Genomic DNA, 24,583 nt, shown 5'->3' on the forward strand with positions numbered 1-24,583 from the left:
GGGAGCGGGCAGAGAGGAGTCAATGAATGGTCCAGAGTCAAGAAACTTAGATCAGAACACAATCACAAACACAAGCCAAGAACACAGCTGCAGAACCAGAGAGCATGCTCAGTAATGAAACAGAGCAATTACCAGGAAGGTCGAACACCTGAGTAAAAGCACGTCCCAGAACCTGCATGGAATACTGTGTTGTCAAACAACCTGTGAGCAAGTGCTTAAAGAAACACAACAGAACATCTCCAAATGCAAGATGCTCTGCACAGAGGAATCGTGACTGAATGGGTATTTCGGTGGGCGGGGGCCACAGATACTGAGTTAGCTCCAGCTGAACATGTTACAGCATGGAGACACTAGGGGATGAAATAATGTGCAGCAATGTTCTTGCTTTTAGAGGGTGGAAAAAGGAAGGTGATTTTTCGTTATCACTGGCCATATTTTTGAGACAGATAATATATACTACATTTGTTAAGAAGCATGAACCGTTTAAGAAATTTGTCAAAAATCACATCAGCATCTTCATTTGCTTAGAGTGGTATAAAAACTCAACATTCTTAGCAAACTTGGACATTGACTTTTAATGTCATCAATGTAGTGTAAACTTTTTGTTTACGAAAAGCTATTTTGCTTATACCATCTATAAACCATTTGCACTAACCCACACACTTCCAGTGGATGAAATGCCCTAATTTTGTTCCATATTCAGCTTAATTTTATACATGGCTTTTTAATGGCCCAGTAATCTCAATTACTACTTTGTCTAGTTCTTCACCTGCTATTTTCTGATTGTCTTAAATGACAGGCACACCTTGTCTAGTCTCTTCTAAAGGTGGTGTCACACACAGCGACAATGACGTCACTGCTACGTCACCATTTTCTGTGACGTTGCAGCGACATCCCGTCGCTGTCGCTGTGTGTGACATCCAGCAACGAGCTGGCCCCTGCTGTGAGGTCGCCGCTCGTTGCTGAATGTCCAGCTTCATTTTTTGGTCGTCACTCTCCCGCTGTGACGCACAGATCGCTGTGTGTGACAGCGAGAGAGCAATGAAATGAAGCGAGCAGGGAGCAGGAGCCGGCATCTGGCAGCTGCGGTAAGCTTTAACCAAGGTAAACATCGGGTAATCAAGGTGGTTACCCGATATTTACTTTCGTTACCAGCCTCCGCCGCTCTCACGCTGCCAGCGCCGGCTCCTGCTCTCTGCACATGTAGCTGCAGTACACATCGTGTAATTAACCCGATGTGTACTGTAGCTAGGAGAGTAGGGAGCCAGCGCTAAGCAGTGTGCGCGGCTCCCTGCTCTCTGCACATGTAGCTGCAGTACACATCGTGTAATTAACCCGATGTGTACTGTAGCTAGGAGAGTAGGGAGCCAGAGCTAAGCAGTGCGCGCGGCTCCCTGCTCTCTGCACATGTAGCTGCAGTACACATCGTGTAATTAACCCGATGTGTACTGTAGCTAGGAGAGCAAGAAGCCAGCGCTCAGTGTGAGCGGCTCCCTGCTCTCTGCACATGTTGCAGCACAGCGATGCGTGTCGTTATGATCGCTGCTTCGGCTGCTGTGTTTGACAGCTAAGCAGCGATCATAACAGCGACTTACAAGGTCGCTGCTACGTCACAGAAAATAGTGACGTAACAGCGACGTCGTTGTCGCTGTCGTTTAGTGTGACCCCAGCTTTAGAGATATTGCATTCACCTTTTGCTATACATTCTACAGATGAGCAAATTTATTGCAGTGAAATTTAATTCTAGAATTTTTGCAAAATCCGCACCTGCTGCTAAAGATCATCATTTTTCTACCCAGTAATGGGCCATCAAAAGGTTAAAAAATACTTATACTCACCTCTTCAGCCCCTCTGTTCATCACCATCACTCAGTGATCATATTCTAATCACCGCCACTCGTGCTGAAATGACTGGGTCTCTCACACTAGACTGGGTCTTCTGGATATGATGAGGACCAGTATGCTTCTGTTCATGTATGTATAGTCATTCCGCTCATTGTGATACAGTGAAATTGTGATCTTTTTCATGCTTGTTCAGCACTTTCCGTGGTCTCATGAGAGCCAGAAGTTCTGGCCTAGCATGAGAGGGGATTTCAGCACATGCGACTGCGATCAGATAAGTGATCGTTGTGAGTGGAGACATAAGTATTGAGATGAGTAAAATATTTTTTTTTACTGTTTTACATCTTTTGTTTATTATAATCTGGGTTCTGTTGAGACCCCAGATCATATTATGGGACGTTATGTTTGGGGAGAATATAACTTTTCTGCAAATCAAATTTTCCGGGAAAATCTATGTAAAATGACAAATTTGAATTTTTTTTACATGAAATGCATTTTTTTGTCCTGACCTGTTATGTGCAACACTGACATACCCCACAATTCTCTAACTTGCGATGACATAATCATCTGTGGATATAGGATCCATGTCCTTAGCGTATCCTGCAGCATACTTCAGAAGTAAGACAATGGATCCCTCAGTCTGTGCACACCATTCTAGCATTATTCATAATCCTTATGGTAAGTGCCCCTGTCTGTTGGGCACTACAGTTTTGCTATTAATCCTCCTTCCAGTCCCCATGACTTGCTTTATCAACTCCATCTTCACTTCCACCTGGTGGTTGGTGCCACTTAAGGTTGCTTCACACGCTGCGACATCACTAGCAATGTTGCTAGCGATCACACCCGCCCCCGTTGTGCGTGCCTCATTTGCAAATCACTGCACGTGGCGAACAATATTGCTAGTACGCGTCACACGCACATACCTTCCTAACGACGTCGCTGTGGCTGGTGAACAAACTCTTTTTTTATGGGGGCGGTTTGTGCAGCGTCACAGCGATGTTACAAAGCGGGCCACCAATAGAAGCGGAATGGTGAAGAGCAGCCGCATTAACGTCACTCCCACCTCGTTGTCGGATGACGCAGGAACGCTGTTCGTCGTTCCCGGGGTGTCACACGTAGCGATATTTGCTGCCTCAGGAACGACGAACAACCTGCGTCCAAAATGAGCAACGATATTTGGGAAAGGAACAACGTGTCAACAATCAACGATTTTTGCCATTTTTCAGATTGTTAGCTGTCGCTCATAGGTGTCACACGCAACGATGTCACTAACGTATTCCGTGACCCCAGCAATATCTCGTTAGCGATGTCGTTGCGTGTAACGGGGCCTTTACCCTAGTCCAATTTCTCCAATACACATCTAAGTTATTATCATCCCACCTGAGTACCTTTATAAGTAGTAATTTTAGTGGTTTCTCATCTTCTGTAGAATCCTGAAGAATAAAAGGTTGTCCCAAGGTGATTATGTTCATCTCTTTTGTTTTCTGATAGTATTTTATTTAGAATAAAGTTACAGCTGTGAGTATTTCATTCACAAAGATGGTGACCATTTTGGTTGACTTAGCAATCAGGAAGTCAGGCACTGGCATAGTGGGCTTATCTGCATATGTATTTCATCTGACAAAAGTTTGCTTTTTATTCTATGGTGTTTTATGAAAAGAATAAAGTTGTGTCCAATCTCCATCCACTAAAAATATTGTTGTTTTCCCGCTTTATTATTCACCACATGGGGAGTTGTTTGGGATAGTTATTTGGGTCACAGTAGTCAGCTGAATCCAACCTCACCACAGATGACCTCTATCCCATCTTTGACACTATTTAGGGCCATCTAAGTTAGCCTTTAGATGGCTAGGCGATGAGGATTTATAAACACGTCACTCTATGATTTGCAAAGAAAATTTTAGAATTTATAAAGCAATTCTATCTAAGGAAAACAAATCTACAAAAATACCAAAAAAGGAAGTGATGCAATATCTTAATAATCATTTCTTGTTTTCTGCCTCTGATTTGAACTCTGCCTCATTTTAATTTATATTGGTTTATTTCATTTTTTTTTTTTTTTTACTAAAGGTACCTATTTACTTACATAACTGTCATTTATTTTTATCCTGTTTATGACTAAATTCAATATAAGCACTAATTTTTCGTTAATGTAGTAAATGTAAAAATGCCATCTTTATTGAAAATGGTCATCACAGATTTCGAGTGGCAAGTTATATTTACTTTTGTGTTTCTTTTAGGGAACGCCTGCCAGTCGTGTCAGATATAAGGTGGATGTGTCCCTGTTTCCATATAGTGCTAGTATATTTGATGTGGAGGAGAATTCTGGTCGTGTTGTAACAAGGGTTAATCTTAATGAAGACCCCAGTACAATTTTCAGGGTAAGTTTTTCTTATTGTTTTTCTGTAAATGAACTTTACCCTTGGACACCGGGCATCGGTTGGATTATCTACAAGTGGCATTAGGGTTGGTGGCCGTGGCCGGCACCTGGCACACCAGTGCAGTGAAAGGCACATAGCTGTAGATGTGCAAGGGTTAACACAGATATTACTGTTTCCCCGTAGCTAAATGTTAGTGGCATGCCCCTTGCTGTTGGCAGAGGGAAACAGGAGAGTCAGGAGATGGTTCAATAATAAAACAGATGGACTTTTACTTGTCCAGCAATCAAAAGGTACACATCCATGGGTGGTATAACATGTTCACAAGAGACCATGCCATAGACAAGCAAATAGCGACAGATGCAGGGAAAACAATCACATATGAGAGGTGATATTCAGCGGGTGCCTATCCTGTGGTCTAAGCTGACAGAACACAAATTTCTTCTATTCCACTGGAGGGACGTTCCTAGGAAGACTCCAGAGCTCCAGTTATCTCTGATCTTCATGTTGTTGTAGGATTGTCGGGTTCCTATTTTTTATGGGGGACCACCCTCCAGGCCCTTGCTCCTCCTCTGCCCATAGTGTAGTGTTATGTTTTAGGCTAAGGGTGTTGTGCAGACCAGTGCATTTGCCTATAGGATGCTACTTTCTTGTAGCACAGACAGTTGTCATCTCTAAAGGATAGGTAATAAATGTCTGTTTAAAATGGTACCCACCCCATGTACCCTCACAATCACTACAAAAGGGGTCCGGATACCCATTTTGTCTTCATTGTGATAAAACCTCAATGCAGTGACATAGTCACAAATGACCACTGCTACTCTTTTCAATGCCTATTTGTCCAATAGACCTAATTAGAGAGTCAAGAGTCCAGGTGGGACCACATCACTCCATTCATTTATGAGCATAGTTAGAAGAAAGAGTATATGAGGCCTCCTGTCCTAGTGATCATGAGAGTAAATATGGTGTGGCTCCCTCATTGTAAAACCATTTTATTTGTTATTCATTGTAAATGAATGAATCTATCAACTCAGAAGACCTTAATATATCAAAAAATATTTTTTTTAAATCAAACCATCCCAGTATGCAATGTAGGTAAAAGAGCAGTTTTCACATCTGTCAGGACACTTTTAGTTTTACTTTAATTTCACAGGACATGATATATGATGATTAGTGAAGGGCAAGCACAAAAGTGCTTGGGTGCTTAGTACTCAAATCGAGCAAATCGGAATGCTGGGGTGCTAGACTTAAGTACTGACGAATCAATGGGAGACTCAAACATATTTTTTGCTTGAGTCCCCCGTTCTCTTTCCTCACCTGACACAGCTCGCCCACCACAGTCCCCGCAGCAGCAGACATTGGCCGACAGCCTCTGTTCTGTCTTTCCGGTCTCCATCAGTCTCTATCATCTAGCATGCATCTGGCATTGCTGGCAACTTCTGTTCATAATGCGCCATCCAAATGTCCACCCCAGCCTAAGTAACTGTGCGGTAAGTTCTGTTTGAGTCCCCATTCCTCTCTTTTTTTGGAATGGGGGCTGAAGCAAACGAACAGCACAGTTACTTTAGCATGGGGAATATTTGGACGGCACACCCGGTATAGAAGTTGCTGGATGATGCCAAATGCATCTGTATGATGGAGACAGGTGGAGGCCAAGAAGACTGAAAGAAGGCTGCCAGGTGTTGTCTGCTGCTGTGGGGATTGTGGTGGCTTGTGGATGTATCCAGAGCAGGTAAGAGAACTGAGTCTAGCATTTAGCTCAAGCACTTGCAGTACTCGATCGAGCACCGATTATGCCCAAGCACCCCGATGCTTGATTGACTACCGTGTACTTTCCCATCACTAATGATGATGTATGATAAATGATATAGTGTTAGGGCCAGGTGGACGGGTGGACCCAGGAGGTGGATCCACTGGGCCGAACTCCTTGATGATGGTAAGGGGTCCGGTAGCTGGAGCACTACAGGTAGCAGGACAGTCCGTGCACAAGAGTAGAATGGAGAAGTCCCTGGGACCACGGAGTCACTGATGGTAGTCCGGGTGACGGAGCTCAGGTTCGGAAGCCGAGATGTTGTCAGGCGGAGTCCGGAACCGATGGAGCGAGAGGACGGGTCACCGCAGGGATCAGGGATGGAACGGACTGTCAGGATGGCAGATAGGCAGCGTTCGGGGTTCGGGATTCGGCAGGACCGGATGGCGAGGCAGGATCGGCTCTAGAAGAGAGAGAGGTGAGTATCTCACAGAAACACAAGGAGACCTGACTCCTAGCTTGGGAAACACGACGAACAGGCCCCGCCCACTTGGACACTAAACCCCTTTATACCCTGTACCTGTGTGCTTCATTTCCTGTCAGTGGACGCTGGCCCTTTAAGAAAGGGTCAATGACCGCGCGCGCGCCCTAATGCGCATGCGCGCGGCCCGGGTGCCAGAAGCCAGGGCAGGGAGCGGTGAGGAAGAAGCAGGAGAGCCGGGCTGGCGCTGTGTAGCCGACTGGCGCCGGGAGCGGGGACCGGGATGCCTGGGGACTGCGGGCAATGGAGGCTGGAGACCGGGGAGAGGAGCAGAGAAGCCGGGGAGCGTGGCAGGTGAGTCGGGGAGCAGGGCAGGGGACCCGGGGAGCGTGACAGTACCCCCCCACGCCCCCCTCCCCGCAACCGGGACAGGAAGGCACAGATCAGAGGAGTACCCACATTTTCCCGGGGTTCCCAGGACCTATCCTCAGGACCATACACTGCCCAGTCCACCAGGAAGAACTGTCGGCCCCGTACGGTTTTCATGGCCACAATATCCCTTACCGCATAGATGTCATCATCAGCAATAGGAGGAGGAGCCGAACTGGCAGCAGCGGAGAAGGGACCAAGGACAACTGGCTTGAGCAGGGAGACGTGGAAGGAGTTGGGTATCCTCATCGTGGCCGGGAGCTGCAGCTTGTAGGAGACCTCATTGATCTTGCTGAGGACTTTAAACGGCCCGATGTAGCGAGGACCCAACTTGTAGGATGGTAGCTTCAATCGGACGTACTTGGAAGCAAGCCAGACGAGATCTCCTGGAGAGAAACACGGAGGGTCAAGACGCCTCTTGTCTGCGTGTCTCTTCATCCGCAGGGAAGCACGTCCAAGGGACGGGCTACAGCATCAGCAGCAGGGACATCCGAGGAAGAGGATACAGGCAATGGGACGGAAGGCTGAAGTCCGTAGACGACATAGAAGGGAGAGCTGGAGGAGGACTCACTGACGTGGTGGTTATGGGAGAATTCAGCCCAAGGAAGAAGCGTGTACCAGTCGTCATGATGGGCGTTGACGTAGTGACATAAGAAGGAGGTCAAGATCTGATTGACCCGTTCCACTTGGCCGTTCGACTGAGGATGGTAGGCTGAAGAAAAGTCCAGAGTCACTCCCAGATGTTTGCAGAGAGCCCTCCAGAAGCGGGATGTGAATTGAGTTCCTCTGTCGGACACAATGTGTGATGGAAAGCCATGCAACCGGAAGATGTGTTGTACATAGGCGTCAGCGAGTTCCTGAGCAGAGGGCAGTCCAGCCATAGGGACGAAATGAGCCATTTTAGAGAACCGATCCACCACGACCCATATGACTGTGTGTCCGGAGGACAATGGCAAGTCCGTAATAAAGTCCATCGCAATGTGTTGCCACGGTACTGAGGGTATAGGCAGAGGCAGAAGACGGCCATATGGCAGGTGTTTGGGCGTTGTGACGACCTGGGCCCTGAACGTCTTGGGGCACACGTCTGGCAGCGGGATCAAGACACACACAAGCACTTTGTCACTTAAAGAATCTCGGTGATTTATTCACATCCTCATAAACCACGCCGTGTAATGGGCCACAGCCACTTTCCCGCAGGACAATGTCTCACTGTCTGTTTAAACTGCTGATTGTTCATACAGTTCATTCTCTGGCATCAGCCAGTATAGTCCCCTTTCTGGGGTGTTACCTGCCAGTAGGTTTGCAGGCTGTCAGTCTGCCTCCATCCAGTCCAGGGAGACTCTCACACTGGGCTCAACATCCCGGCCCATGGACACGTTCCAATTCCTCACAGCCTCAGTGGATTCTGCAGCTCCCTGACATTTCAGAGCCCTCACTAGCTCTGTATGCACAGGATCTCCTGCACATGTGCTCCAACCAAGATGGCTCCCACCAGCACACAGAGATCATGTGACAAACGACAGCTCCATTAAATCCCATGAGACACACCTACGTATGGGAGGTATGTGGATGGTCAGTCCCGCCCATCACTTCTGACCATCCCATGAACCCAGCCCTGAATGTGTACAACAATCCTCATGGAACTACAAGTCCCAGAGAAACATTCCAGGTTCAGATCACAGAGGATTTCCCCCTCTGTGACACATACCGGCCATCTACCACATTGCATCCTTACATATCCCCCCCCTCTGTTCCAACTTGTAGGGTGGAACACTCGACAACCTACAGTGACCCTGAGACAGGGCATTAGGGAAACCATACCCTACCAGTCGAATGGGCCCTCTACGAAAACTTGGAGTTTCTGCTCCTGACCGACCATCCGCCACTGTCACCAAACCCTCCTCAGTGAACCCTCTTCTCAGACACGTCCGCCGGTCCGACATATCGTTCCATAACTGTCTCCAACGGTCAGTGTGGTAGTGAGACACCCCATCAGTCAAAACTACCGTGCGGCCTGACTCTGCGCTAACCAGTCCACTAGAGGGGCTCTTGTCCAGGTACCTCACAACCGAGCCGACAGGAGATCTCCCACAACTAGACCCTGCACACTCTCTGTTTGCCAATCTACTATGGCCTCTTCTCTCATGACGTCTTAGGTCACCTTTCCATCTCCGCCTTTTCCCACCACCACTTTTGGCTATGGACCAGTCACTCCCTCCATCTTTTCTTTCAGATTTTGTTTTAGAGGGCTTGGACCCTTCAGAGTCTGTGCCATAGCCTGATTTATAGGTAGGTCTTCTATGACCTAGGCTCCTTTCCCTACAGGACCTACTTCCCTTGCCAGTGAAGGCAACACATTCATCAGGTGGACCACACTTCTTCTCTGGGCCCTGGCCCGAAAGCGGTCGTGACCTCAAACTCACTTGACAAAGTGTCTCTGCAATCTTCTGTCTTTCAAGATCCATTTGCTTTAGTTTTTCCAGGTATCCCAGGCGGTATTCTAGGAGAACTCGTACGTTTTCAACACACTCCTTTGTTCCCGCCATGACACATGGAACCATACCAACTTCACAGGGTAACCTGGCTTTATGACAAACCTTAAGTCTTACTCTCGTCACACCGGATGTATCAACCATCTCCTGCATGACTCTTCCATTTCTGCCAATCAGTTTCTTGACAAGTTCTCTGGGCACTTGTGTGACCTCTTCCACAAAGTCCAACAGCCTTCGAGCTGTTTTCACTGCTTCTTCAGTTTTCCCATAGATTTGGAATGTTCCACTGTGCTCTTCTAATTCAATCGCTGTAATACCTGGAACCTTCCTGGCTTGCTGAATGTTACTTTTCAGCGCTCTTAATGCGAGCCCAATTAATGATTTCTTCACCACCACAACTTCCTGAAATTCTGCAGTGAGCTGCTTCATACACTCCAAGCGTCTGGTGTCTTCTTCCATCTGTGCCGAGATGAGCCATTTCGTGCGAAGACACTACAGGTGCATGTCACTCAGGATAGCCACCCGCTTCTTTGTGACATTACTGGCAGAGCACACCACCAACCGACAAGTCTCTGGGGCAAAGTACACTTCACAGGCCCCTACAGCCTTCTTAAACGTCTCATGCATCGACTTATGGGCACAGGCTTTTCTTAGGTCTTCGGGCACATCTACCATGCACTTAAAGAATGGACCGGTTTCTTGACCTTCAAGGAAATTAGACCATTCCTTTGGTCTCTTGCATCTATCTTTTTCTCTCATGCACGGCTCCACCTCTTGAGTTACACACTCTTCCGGTTCAGCTCCAGCCTCAGAGCCTTTGGGTTTGCTACTCTTCTTAACCAAGACAATCTCTATGTCTTCCATCTTGGTCTTACCAGCCAGGTCACTCAGGCTATCAGTTCCTGATAAGACCTCTGGTCCAGACTTCACCTCATCAGAGACTCTTTTCACTTCTGCAGCACCAGCTGTCTCTTGGGTCTTCACTGCGTTACCTTCAACTTCCTTGCGGGTCTCTGCAGTGTCACATTCAGTCCTCTTTTTTTCTGCAAGGGTGTCACACCCTTCAGCGTGGTACTCTGTTCCTCTTAGACCTTTGGCCCCGTTTTCACCCTTCATCACCCCAACACTGGGTAATTTACCGGTCTGCTCACCATGACCTCTATGGATTTGTACTTCACCAACTTTCTCCAGGATTCCTTGTCCTGTATTACCCTCTAGGATTTCACCTCCTACAGTGCTCTTGTCCGACAGACCTTCTGCTTCATGCTTGGAATCTATAGGAGACACCACCATTACTGCTTTGGTTGGCTCATTTTTTGACATTTCACCCTGCTGATGTCTGTCGTTACAATGTGTCAGTTCAGTTTCTGATACCTCTTTCTTGTGTAGGACATCGCTGTCTGACTCTACCTTAGCAGTTGCTACTGGCAATGTGTTTTCCTCGACCAGGTACTTCACTTTCTCTGCACCCTCAGACGGGATACCTTGCACAAGCTTTTGGCGCTTATTACGTCTCCGGCGTCTGGAGGAGGTTTTACCCTTCTCAATTGTCTGTACCTCACTGCACTCTCTTGTCCTTTTATAAGAGTCAGTGTCCATTCTGGAGTCATCGTCACTCCCCCTGGCGTCCTGGACTATCATGTCCCCACTTAACCAGATATCTGCCTCCCTTTCTGGAGCTACCCCGTTTTTAACGGTCACACTATTGGTTATTCCCTTAGTCCCTATGTCACCAAGTTGGGTCCGTCCATTTTCTTTGGTCACCCCTAACTTAGGACAGTCAATTTTAGAAGGTACTATCTCCTCCTTACCACACATAACTCCACAACAAGGACCCCTTTTCACCTCCCAATGTGGTAGGGTTTCCTTTGGGCTGTTCTGGCTCTTACACAAGCAACCGGATACGTCCCCCTGCTTCCACAAGTGCACAAATAATTTAGAGTCCCAACCTATAATAATTGGGTGCAGTAAATCTGAGACTACACCAACATCATGAGAACCACTGTCCCTGGCTGTCTTTATGACCACGCTGGATACTAGGTATTCTGTCTCATTATTGTGGGTGCAGCTGACGTGGATCTTCCTTCCAGGAATCAAGTTGACATCAGAAGTGGCCCTCACCAGGGTCACCAAGCTCCTTGAGTCTACGACCCCTGTTACAGATTCCCCATCCACTTCCACGGAACACAGACGTGGCTTCTCGTCGGATGGGTGGTCTATACCGCAAACCGGGCACTTGTGGCATGAACACTGTTGTCCCTGGCTACAGTCCATCTGCGCCACTTCACCCTTGGATTTGGGATGCTCTGCACCATTTTGGGGGACCACCGCTTTCTGGGACTCCTCCCCTTTTGGGCATCCACCCCTTTCTGGGACTCCATCCCCTTATGGGCAACCACCCCTTTATGGGACTCCACCCCCTTATGGGCAACCACCCCTTTATGGGACTCCACCACCTTATGGGCAACCACCCCTTTATGGGACTCCACCCCCTTATGGGCAACCACCCCTTTATGGGACTCCACCCCTTTATGGGCAACCACCCCTTTATGGGCTTTCTGTGGCTTCCTTGCAGTGTCCTTAGATCCCAGTTCACACCGTTCCCCTTTATCTCCCTGGGTACCCTGTGCCCGTACTGGCCCCAGAAGGGAATTCACAAACTGGTCCACTGCTGCCACATCTCTGCGCACTGACAGCTCCTGCTGTCCACACACAAGGAACTGGTACCGCTCCTCCATAACGTCCAGGCTTGCGGCTCCACTCATGGTCGCTCAGCTTTCCCGGAACTTCGTGGACCCGCCGATCCACCGCAAGCTGCTTGAGTGCGCCGTCAATTTTCGTGGACCCGCCGATCCACCGCAAACCGCTTCAAAAAATTTTTTCGTGGACCCGCCGATCCACAGCAAGCAGTCCGTATCCACAAGAATATGTCCTAGGCCGTTGCCCTTAGCAACCAGGCTGTGTTGCCCCTAGCAACCAGGCTGCGTTGCCCCTAGCAACCAGGCCATATGCCCGCGTTCTCCACCATAATGTGACGACCTGGGCCCTGAACGTCTTGGGGCACACGTCTGGCAGCGGGATCAAGACACACACAAGCACTTTGTCACTTAAAGAATCTCGGTGATTTATTCACATCCTCATAAACCAAGCAGTGTAATGGGCCACAGCCACTTTCCCGCAGGACAATGTCTCACTGTCTGTTTAAACTGCTGATTGTTCATACAGTTCATTCTCTGGCATCAGCCAGTATAGTCCCCTTTCTGGGGTGTTACCTGCCAGTAGGTTTGCAGGCTGTCAGTCTGCCTCCATCCAGTCCAGGGAGACTCTCACACTGGGCTCAACATCCCGGCCCATGGACACGTTCCAATTCCTCACAGCCTCAGTGGATTCTGCAGCTCCCTGACATTTCAGAGCCCTCACTAGCTCTGTATGCACAGGATCTCCTGCACATGTGCTCCAACCAAGATGGCTCCCACCAGCACACAGAGATCATGTGACAAACGACAGCTCCATTAAATCCCATGAGACACACCTACGTATGGGAGGTATGTGGATGGTCAGTCCCGCCCATCACTTCTGACCATCCCATGAACCCAGCCCTGAATGTGTACAACAATCCTCATGGAACTACAAGTCCCAGAGAAACATTCCAGGTTCAGATCACAGAGGATTTCCCCCTCTGTGACACATACCGGCCATCTACCACATTGCATCCTTACAGCGTCTTGTTCCTGGCACAAGAGGAGCAGGCTGAGACAAAAGAAGCGACGTCCGTGCAAAGGGATGGGCACCAGTAATGACGTACAATCATACTCCAAGTTCTCTTCTGACCAGCATGACCGGCTATTTTCGAGGCATGGCCCCAGTGTAACACTTTTTGCCTGTCAGTCTCAGAGACATAGGTCTTCCCGGGCGGTATCTGGGCCAGGGTGACAGGAGTCACTGGAATGATCTTACTAGGGCAGATGATGGGCTGGGATGTCTCCTCCTCCTGCTCCATGGGCAGGAAAGACCTGGACAAGGCATCTGCGCGTACATTCTTGTCCGCGGGTCGGAAATGGAGCTTGAAATCGAATCTGGCAAAGAACAAGGACCACCTGGCTTGTCGTGGGTTCAGTCGCTGAGCAGACCGCAGGTATTCCAGGTTCTTGTGGTCCGTGTAAATAATAACGGGGTACACTGCTCCTTCCAGAAGGTAGCGCCATTCCTCCAGAGCCAGTTTGACTGCCAATAGCTCTCGGTCACCGATGGTGTAGTTGCGTTCAGGTGCTGAGAAGCTCTTGGAGAAGAAACCGTAAGTCACCATCTTCCCGGAGGAGGACTTCTGCATGAGCACTGCTCCGGCTCCCGAGGAGGAGGCATCCACCTCCAAGGTGAACTGTCGGTTTAACTCTGGACGGTGGAGGACAGGAGAGGAGGCAAATGCCCGCTTCAGAGAGCCAAACGCGGCGTCGGCCGCAGGTGACCAGTCCTTTGGATTAGCCCCCTTCTTGGTCAAGGCGGAGAGAGGAGCAGTCAGAGCAGAGAAGTGAGGGATGAACTGGCGGTAATAGTTGGCAAATCCCAGAAAGCGTTGGATTGCCTTTAGTCCAGAAGGAGGAGGCCAGTTGAGAATGGAAGAGACCTTCTTCGGATCCATCTGCAGTCCGGTAGCGGAGATGACGTAACCCAGTAAGGGAAGAGAAGACTGCTCGAAGACACACTTCTCGTACTTGGCGTACAGACGATTCTCCCTCAGTCGTCGTAGTACCAGCTGCACGTTCTCTCTGTGGGTCTGGAGGTCCGGAGAAAAGACCAGGATGTCATCAAGATACACCACCACACAGACATAGAGAAGGTCCCGGAACACGTCGTTTACCAATTCCTGAAAGACTGCTGGTGCGTTACACAGGCCGAAGGGCATCACACAGTATTCATAGTGCCCATCGCGAGTGTTGAACGCGGTCTTCCATTCGTCCCCAGAGCTGATGCGGACCAGGTTGTAGGCACCCCGAAGATCCAACTTGGTGAACACACGAGCTCCTCTAAGCCGATCAAACAATTCGGGGATGAGCGGCAGGGGGTACTTGTTTTTCACGGTGATTTGGTTTAATCCCCGGTAGTCTATGCATGGGCGTAGGTCGCCTTCTTACTTTTTAACGAAGAAGAAGCCTGCTCCAGCAGGAGAGGAGGATCTCCGTATGAATCCCCTTGCCAGGCTCTCTGTGATGTAAGTAGACATGGCCCTTGTTTCGGCTGGAGACAGCGGATATATCCGTCCTCGTGGTGGTCTAGTTCCCGGGAGCAGGTCGATAGCACAATCGTAAGGACGATGTGGCGGAAGTACCTCTGATTCCTTTTTGTCGAAGACATCCGCGAAGGACCAATAGGCTGAAGGCAGTCCCGGTAGGGACTCTGGAACCGGAGGTTGTCGGATGGGTTGTATGGTCTTCAGACAGTTCTCATGGCAAGAAGAGCCCCATCGGGTGATTTCACCAGTGCCCCAGCTGACTGATGGTTCATGTGTCCGTAACCAGGTGAGTCCCAGCAGGATTTGATGGGACATGTGTGGGAGGACATAGAGAGCGATGTTCTCGGTGGGCAGGGCACCGATACGCAGTTCGACCGGCCTGGTGATCCAGGAGATGGTGTCAGAGAGGGGTCTCCCATCCACAGAGGCAATCACGAGGGGTTTGTCGAGTGGAGTAACAGGCACCTGGTACTTGTCCACCGTGGCCTGCTGGATGAAATTGCCTGCTGCCCCGGAATCGAGGTACGCCTCAGCCGTGAACCGCGTCTCTCCCGTTGTCACTTGAACTGTCCACATAACCGGGTCTGAGAGAGTTCCAGCACCTAGGGTGGCCTCTCCTACCAACCCTAGGCTTTGGAGTTTCCCGGCCTCTCTGGACAGGAGCGTAGCAGGTGTGTGCCCTCTCCGCAGTAGAAGCAGAGGCCCTTGGCGAGCCGCTCTGCTCGGCGTTGTTCAGACTGCCGCACACGGTCGATCTGCATGGGCTCGTGGACGGAGACACCAGATGCCGTTGACTGAAGTACGGCGGGCTTCTGCAGAGGAGAGGAATGCCGTACCGGACGTCTCTCACGGGACACCTCTTTGGATCGCTCCTGAAAGCGAATGTCCACTCGAGTCGCTAGGGTGATCAGGGCGTCCAGGGTGGACGGTACATCACGACCAGCCAGCTCATCTTTAATTCGACCCGAGAGTCCTTCCCAGAAGGCGGCGGTTAGAGCCTGGTTGTTCCACCCGAGTTCCGAAGCCAAGGTGCGAAAACGGATGGCGTATTGACCCACCGTCAGAGTCCCCTGACGTAACCGGAGAAGAGATGAGGCAGACGCGGCGGCGCGTCCGGGCTCGTCAAAGGTGCCACGAAATGCCTGCAGGAACTCCTGGATGTTCGTGGTCACAGGATCCTCCTTTCCCACAAGGGGTTCATCCACGCCAGTGCCTCACCCTCTAGGTGGGACATGATGAACGCGACCTTGGCTTGGTCGGAGGCAAACAAATGCGGCAGCTGCGTGAAATGGAGGGAGCATTGGTTTATTAATCCCCTGCAGGTCTTGGGATCTCCGGCGTACCGGGGTGGTGAGGCCAAACGAAGTCTGGAAGCATCCGAAGAGGCTGCAACGGGAGCTGGAGCCGTGGATTGTCTAGTGGAAGCCCGAGATGCTGAAGATGTAACTGACGCTTGTAGCGTGTTCAGGCGGGCGTCCACAGAAGACATGAATTGTAGCATACGGGTCTGAGTCTCACGCTGGCGTGTGAGTTCCTCCTGCAAGGCTGCTAGTGCTTCAGCGGGATCCATGGCCTGTTCTTACTGTTAGGGCCAGGTGGACGGGCGGACCCAGGAGGTGGATCCACTGGGCCGAACTCCTTGATGATGGTAAGGGGTCCGGTAGCTGGAGCACTACAGGTAGCAGGACAGTCCGTACACAAGAGTAGAATGGAGAAGTCCCTGGGACCACGGAGTCACTGATGGTAGTCCGGGTGACGGAGCTCAGGTTCGGAAGCCGAGATGTTGTCAGGCAGAGTCCGGAACCGATGGAGCGAGAGGACGGGTCACCGCAGGGATCAGGGATGGAACGGACTGTCAGGATGGCAGATAGGCAGCGTTCGGGGTTCGGGATTCGGCAGGACCGGATGGCGAGGCAGGATCGGCTCTAGAAGAGAGAGAGGTGAGTATCTCACAGAAACACAAGGAGACCTGACTCCTAGCTTGGGAAACACGAAGAACAGGCCCCGCCCACTTGGACACTAAACCCCTTTATACCCTGTACCTGTGTGCTTCATTTCCTGTCAGTGGATGCTGGCCCTTTAAGAAAGGGTCAATGACCGCGCGTGCGCCCTAATGCGCATGCGCGCGGCCCGGGTGCCAGAAGCCAGGGCAGGGAGCGGTGAGGAAGAAGCAGGAGAGCCGGGCTGGCGCTGTGTAGCCGACGGGCGCCGGGAGCGGGGACCGGGACGCCTGGGGACTGCGGGCAATGGAGGCTGGAGACCGGGGAGAGGAGCAGAGAAGCCGGGGAGCATGGCAGGTGAGCCGGGGAGCAGGGCAGGGGACCCGGGGAGCGTGACATATAGCAGAGTTAAAATCTATGTTAAATAATTCACAAGTAGAATAGTACTCTACGCACGTACATCTGTCTGTTTAATGGTATATACACACATACACAAGCAGTCCATAGCTGATTATAAAGCTGGAGACAGTTTTGCTTGTCTGCACTTGTGGCATCTCATCTTTGTTTGCTCCAGTACAGGTTACAACCCATTGTTCTGCAATGCATTAAGTTGTTTTGATGGGAAAATAAGTATGTTGTCACATTTGTTTTTGATGGATAAAATCACCTTTATAAGAACATTTTTCTGCTTCATTTAAAATCTCTTTTCAAATAAATACCAAAAGCACTTCACGTTTTAAGAGCGTGACTGCTAGACTTCTAATGTGAAATAAAAAATATGTAGGTCCTGATTCATCATTGTCTTTACGCCTGTTTTATTCCGGTTTTGTGTCTTTTGTGCCTTTTTTATTTGCACCCAATTTATTATTCTATTTGCAGTCTTATAAGTCTATTTTATACACCCTCGCCTGTTTTGTTTATTTGTTGCTTTCCGCTTTGTGGGCAGAGCTTGAGGTTTTTGTCTGATTGCTCAACTGCAACTTTTTAAAAACTCATACAATTTTCAGAATCTCTTCTTCAGTCCCCCTGTTGTAATTGTATGCATGTATTAAAAAAAAATTGCATTTTATTTTGCAACATTTTGAAAAATAGGTGACTTTGCTCAAAATGTTACAAAAGAGGTTAATGACAGGAAAGAAGCTCCTTTTTTTTACTTTGCACCCTATTGTTGAATTATGTTCAGAATATGAATGAATTTGGTGCAATAAATATCAGTGAGTACGCCAAGACAAAAAAGTCAAATGTAGGTACAGTGCATTAAATAAAACATACTACAACATTAGACTTAGAAAATAAATTCCAGTAGCTAGAAGGTCCTTGGGCGTGACCGGTTTTAATAGTGGGCATGACCAGCTTGGTTGGTGGGCGTGGCGATGTTTCCTCCTGTCCACTATACTGATGCAAGGGGTTTGCCCCTCCTGCACTACCCGCCTGGGGGTCTTACCCCCAGACCCACACTTCTATTATAAACAACTCCATGCTTATGTGGACTTAGAAAAAAAAAGTTGCTGCCTGGTATCAGCTATGTTGGTGGAGGCCCCGGCCACTTCTGGTCACATGTGTATGACATCAGCAGAGTTCCTTCTAGCCACTGGGATTTAGCCACAACCTTATAAAATTTGAAAGTGATGTTTATTGTATTAAACTTATCTGTTTTTGTTTGTACATGATCCTCACTATGGAAAAAGTTATAGATATTAAATTAAAATATACCAGATTTTCCATTAAAATGGTTCCCACTTATGTGAACATAGAAAAAAAAGAGTCAAAAGTCCAGATAAGACTCACCGCAAAGTCCTACTCTGCATATAAAGTGTAGTCTCATATGCTGCAGCCCCCTGCAGTAAAATGCAGAAAATATATTCCTAAAATAAAAGAGGATACTACCAAGTAAAATGTTCATGAACAGTATTCATGATATTGATAGTAAACTTCAAGTGAATGAGAAAAGAATCCAGGGCACTGCTTCACACAATTATTCACCTGTTTTACAGTCCAAAACACACTGGTAGAGATCGGTGCTGCTCTGGGGTGCACATAATAGGAAAGACAATGTTTCATGTGGAATTATAGAAAATGGCACTCACCAGATCTTGCTGTGCAGAAGATTATTTTATTCAAACGTGGAGGTTACATGTGTGGGGGGGGCGGCGGGGAGGGAGTGCACGCCGGACACGTCAGACGACGGCCGTTTCACACTTACACTCAGTGCTCCAGCTGAAGAACTGAGTGTAAGTGCGAAACGGCCGTCGTCTGGCGTGTCCGGCGTGCACTCCCTCGCCACCGGCCCCCCCACATGTAACCTCCACGTTTGAATAAAATTATCTTCTGCACAGCAAGATCTGGTGAGTGCCATTTTCTATAATTCCTCATGATATTGATAGTATCCTCATTTTTCCCCTTGGGAATATTTTTTCTGGCTCCCACTTATGGATGACCTTATTTATATGGCAGCAAACACTAGCAACCAGGAGGATTCATAACAAGAATTATTGTTGATACTGAACACTTTTCACCTCATTCCAAGTAGTTTTGAACAAGTTTAATTAATAAGATCCCAATAATTGAGTTGTAAAATATTTTGAAAAATTACAAAAGGCTCAAAAGAGGTCCCCTGCTGGTCTCTGTTTTCATATTCAGTCTTGTTGAGGTGCATGTGAATACAGTAACCAAATGCTGACTATAGTTTGCTACTGATGCAGCTATAGAAAAAAATATATTTTTTTTAATCATGATTCAATCTGGTACTTTATAGTATCATTGAATTTTGAATGGAACATGTCAACTGATTCCTGCAGCCTGAACCTTGATCAGTATATATTAAACTCCCTGTACGCCAACCATATGGTTTACTGCTACATTTCAGAGAACAAAAGCATATCAGCCCGGAATGTGATTAGTTGAAAAGGTAAGTTCCCACACCAGTTAAGCTACTCAAGTAGGTTTTTTCCCTATATAAACACATAGGGAAAGACCTTTCAAACTCGCTCAGTAGGCAAGTAAAGGCCAACAATTACATACCTATGGGCCACTATCAAAATAGCAGCTGCACTTAAGTAGAGGGAGGGAAAAAAAGCAAAGAGATGTATATGGTAAACACTAGAATGTAAATATGCATTACTGCAAAGAAAACATGAAAAATGAGTTATTTTGCAAATAAAATTGGCCAAGTTTAATTGAGCCCAGTTACCACGCCAAGGTATAACTCTCAACTTGGTCCTAATCTAAAATTCTGTCTCTTTTCGTGTCATTCCTGACTTCTTTTTATAGGCTTGAGAAGAACCTGCAAAAAAAAATTAAAACACCTGAGGTAACTGGGAGGAGTGCACTGACAAAGGACATGACTCCATGATTCAAAATGCAAGAATTGCCGGCACTTCCTAAATCTTATAGCCTGAACTGGTGCAAACTGTATTTTAATTTTGTATTTTATTCCTATGGGCCAGTCACCATGTTCCTCGCTGAGTTTTTAACTAGGTTTTCCTCTGAAACATGACAGCATTTACAGAAAAATATCATACAAGTTTAAAATGCCAGAGCCTGTCTCTAATTTATGCTGCCAATGACATACATGGCTGTAATGTCAAGACTTGGTTTCTGCTTAACTTTCACTGTATTGACTCAGTTGAAAAATTCACTTTAAATTGCAGCTCACAAGAAAATCTTGCTGTTGGCCACTACAAACAAGAATAATCACAGAAGTGGCATCATATATGTTTGCCTCCCTCCATTGAAATCTGTGAGGGTTAGAGATAATCAAGCCATAAAGTGGTATTTTCACCAAATTTTTCTTGCTGAACAGGACACATGATATAATAGCGGTAGCAGAGCAGAGTACAACATTTATTATTATTATTATTATTATTATTTTGCCTCTCCAAAGTGAAGATTTTAGCAATCAAGTTACTTGGAACCTAAAGAGTTATTTTTTTTGTAAGTTCCAGTGGGCGTTATCAGACAGATTTCACTGGGGGGGGGTGCACTTCATCTCCCTGTATGATGCTGACCAATCAAAAACAGATAGCAACACTCAAAGGAAAGAAGAACACGTCCACAGAATAACTTATAGCAGATTTCTCGATGTGCAAAATATTAAAAATATTTTGAGTGATAATATCTCGGCAATAAAAAGTCAAAATAAAATAAAATGAAAACATTTTTTATTATGCTTTACAAACACAATTACATTATATGTCCAGTTCAAAATGCAAAATTTGGTGAAAGGTTATCAATTATCAGTTATGCACAGTCTAAGTGGTACTTGTTGATGATAAGGGGTCTCAATCCTTGAGATTATTGATGCCGAGAAGAGAGTTTTGTGTTGCCCCATCTGAATGAATTAGTCAAGTGTGCACATCACTAATTCATTCATTCATTGCTACTGGGAGTTCTAGAGACAGCAGAATACTGTACTTAGCTATCTCTGACAGATCTACAAGTGTGTCTCAAAAAATTAGAATACTATCAAAAAGTTAATTTATTTCAGCAATTCAATATAAAAAGGGAAACGCATATATTATATAGAGTCATTAAAAACAGAGTGATTTGTATTTCAAGTGTTTAATTCTGTTAATGTTAATGATTATGGCTTAAAGCCAATGAAAACCCGAAAGTCATTATCTCAGACAATTAGAATAATTACCACAAAACACCTGCAAAAGCTTCCTAAGCATTTAAAATGGTCCCTTAGACTGGTTCAGTTGGATACACAATCAAGGGGAAGACTGCTGACTTGACAGATGTCCAGAAAGCAGTCATTATCACACTCCACAAGGAGGGTAAGCCACCAAAGGTCATTACTAAAAAAGCTGGCTGTTCACATAGTTTTGTATCCAAGCATATTAATGGAAAGTTGCGTCGAAAGAAAAAGTATGGTAATGATGTCCAAAAAAAAAGTTTTTTTCACATTTCCCCACTCCCACAATGTGTGGTGTCCTCTTCTATAGTCTAATTAATCACTTTAAAATCAATCCATAAAGTGCAGTGCAAAATTGTGCAAAAACACACATAAATTATATACAATAAAAGGATGGATCTCACCCAATTCTACACGACGAGCAGACCAAACACCACCAATTTGGATGATGATTCAATTGGATTAGAGGGTTGCCTCTTCTATAGCTAGCACAGAAGCTTTCAAATGACATCAGCATGCAAGCGATGGACAGTAAATAATGTAACTGGAATGCGCTGTCTGTGACTAGCACACTGACATCAGCTGCCAGCTTCTCATTGGCTGACGGTGTATATTGCAGTGCAGGGACCCAGAGGTTTTCTGCTCTGCAATATATTTTAGCTGATTGTGTGTCCTTGGCTGCACATGCAGCTGAAATAGCCATTGGCATAAGCAAGCTCCCCCCTCCAGCATGGGCCTAGTGATGGTCACTCCCCCTGTGCCATCAAATGTTATGCCCCTCCATGAATAGTATTTTCAGTATTTGAGCTACGTTTAAACGATTTTGCTTAAATGTGAATGTGAACTTTACCATTGCATTTCTGATAGCAAACTGTTTCACTCCTCCCCCAATGTTAGAAAATATATGTTAAAAAAAAAAAAAAAAAATCATTGCCATCTGAATTATCTTTCTAGACATCTCTGGAGCATAATGTCCTATAAGAAAATAAATCTCATAGCGATTGATTGGAAGCTATTGTTCCTGCTTCAGCTTGAATAACAAAGATGTCTTTTGTAAGAGGCAGACATTCGAAGAAGGTTAAATAAAAGGTGAACGCTGATTCGATTTGTGATCAAGGAGACAAACAAATATTGAGAAGACCCTCCATTATTCTTTAATATCTTAATCCATTTCTAAATAGAAGTTTTAAGACCACTTTAAAAAATTTATATTGCTGGTTTAAGATTCTCAAAATAAATGCAAAGAATATTCAATCCAGTAATTAAATATTTAAGTAAAATGAAATCAATGCAAAAGATTTGCCTCAGTAGTATAAACTTTACCTACTTGGTTGTGCTACGGTATTTCAAGAAATGAAAAAAAAAGGAAAAAAATGCTGACGAAATAAAAATTTGTAAAGATGCGTTATAATCTAATATAAATTTTATTTTTCCTCCTTCATATACATCATGTAATCATGTTGTAGCCTATAATTTTTAATTGATTGTGGTAGGTCCTATATTTTTGTCGAGAGGCAGTCCAATTTTTCTCCAAAGTTGTGTTTAGCATTACAATTCACGATCAACAATTCAGCTATGTTGGCAACACATTGTTGAGTTACGTTAAAATTTATTTTTTATGGGAAAACAATAAATTACAGGATGATGCAGCATGATGCATATTCTATAGTGTCCAATTGTCATAAAAAATATATTGGTCAGGATTCTTTGAAACAGCAGGACAGAAAAATGAGGCACTTGGCTTTTTTTTGTTCAAAGAGTGTAAAAGCTATCCAACCACATCAAGTTGTACCTAAATATATATAAAAAAAGGATTATAAGCCTTTGAGGAGTCCACTCCCCCAATATATATTACAAAAAATAGGCCATACACACTTTTAGTATTTAATGCATAGGTGTAGAAATGTGCTGTGTGGCCAGTTTACAAATATATACATACTGTTATGTACTTGCCTAAGATAAACACTGATAAAGGGAAAAGTAAGGTCTCAAAATAACAACCGCACCCACGGCCTACTGATTTCAGTAAAGACTGGAAGATACCTAGTCACACAACTAAAATACTACAAGTCTGACCTGGCTCCCTGAAAGGCCATTAAGCTGTTTCTTGTTCGCCTTAAAGAATCAGAGGAGAGGCCACTATGCACAACTAAATAAGAGAGAAAGAAAATGTGCAGAGGTAGACAGGGACCAAAAGTGAGGAAGCTTAAGGCATATGCACAAGGGCAAAATAACAGAATAACAAATGAAAGCAAAGGAAACCTCACTCTAATCTAACTAAAGACCTAGGAAAGGTACTGGGAAAGTAAATGAACAAACAGAGAGCAGTAATACAAATAGTCTCTGCCTATCTGTCAAAATCCTTTAGTTGCAGGGCTGGAACTCCTTAGCTGAAAACCACCTAGAAATATATCCAGCCAAGAAGGCTGGTACAAGCTGTATATAAATAGCCCTACTAAAACAGTGGTAGAACAGAGACAAAATAGGAAAAAGAGTAACCGTTAACTAGCAGAAAGCAAAGGAAGAGATGCAAACATAAGAGAACTATCAGCATTTGGATGGAGACTGACCATGCAGGGAAAGGTCACTGTATCAAGTCCTGAAACTGAGGCATGACACATGCACTCAGTCTCAGTATACTGCAAGTAATGAATATATGAACTTCCATATTGCTGTAAACCAGGTGAGGGGAATTTTTTTACCGTGGTTCAGTTGGATATTTATGCCATCATTCTTGGACCATACAAAACCATTAAAGTCGACTCTTTGCGATGGCAAATTTTGTAAAAAATATCTAGCTGCATTAAGTTGTTCTGAACACACAATCATATTATACTGCATCTTTAGTCAAAGTGGGAAATTCATCACTGCTCACATTCATGTTTACAGAACTCAAGCATTTGGAGGTCTGCAGTATACATCACATAAGAGACACTGAGACTGCTACATCACATAGAGTATACATGATGTGATACATCACATAGAGTATACTGAAAACTATTGTGTACATAACATAAGATACACCAAACTGATGTACACATATAATAGGAGACACTGAGATTGCTGTATAAACAACACATACGAGACACTAAGGCTGATGTACATACATTACATAGGATACACTGGGGCTGGAATACATACATTGCATAGAAGACATTGAGTCTGGTAAACATATATCACATAGGAGACACTATGGCTAGTGTACATATGTCACATAATAGACACTGAAGCTGATGGACATACATCACATAGGAGAGACTGACATTGGTACACGTAATCACATAGGTTACATTGGGACTGGTATACATACATCACATAGGAGAAACTGTGGCTGGTGTACATACATTTTGTAAGAGATATTGAGTCTAGTGTAGATAAATCACATATAAGACACTGGGACTAGTAT

The 24,583-nt window shown here is 46.0% G+C and overlaps 1 protein-coding gene across 1 annotated transcript in view; it reads left to right on the forward strand.

The window, feature by feature from the left end:
* Positions 1 to 24,583, forward strand: part of PCDH15 (protocadherin related 15) — a 2,365,808-nt gene that overhangs the window by 1,811,910 nt on the left and 529,315 nt on the right. The window contains exon 23 of the mRNA XM_075348720.1: positions 4,082 to 4,222. Coding sequence (XP_075204835.1) covers positions 4,082 to 4,222 — 141 coding nt within the window. The remainder of the gene's footprint in view (positions 1 to 4,081; positions 4,223 to 24,583) is intronic.

The sequence above is a fragment of the Anomaloglossus baeobatrachus genome, chromosome 5, assembly GCF_048569485.1.
Source record: "Anomaloglossus baeobatrachus isolate aAnoBae1 chromosome 5, aAnoBae1.hap1, whole genome shotgun sequence".
NCBI classification, from domain to species: Eukaryota; Metazoa; Chordata; class Amphibia; order Anura; family Aromobatidae; genus Anomaloglossus; species Anomaloglossus baeobatrachus.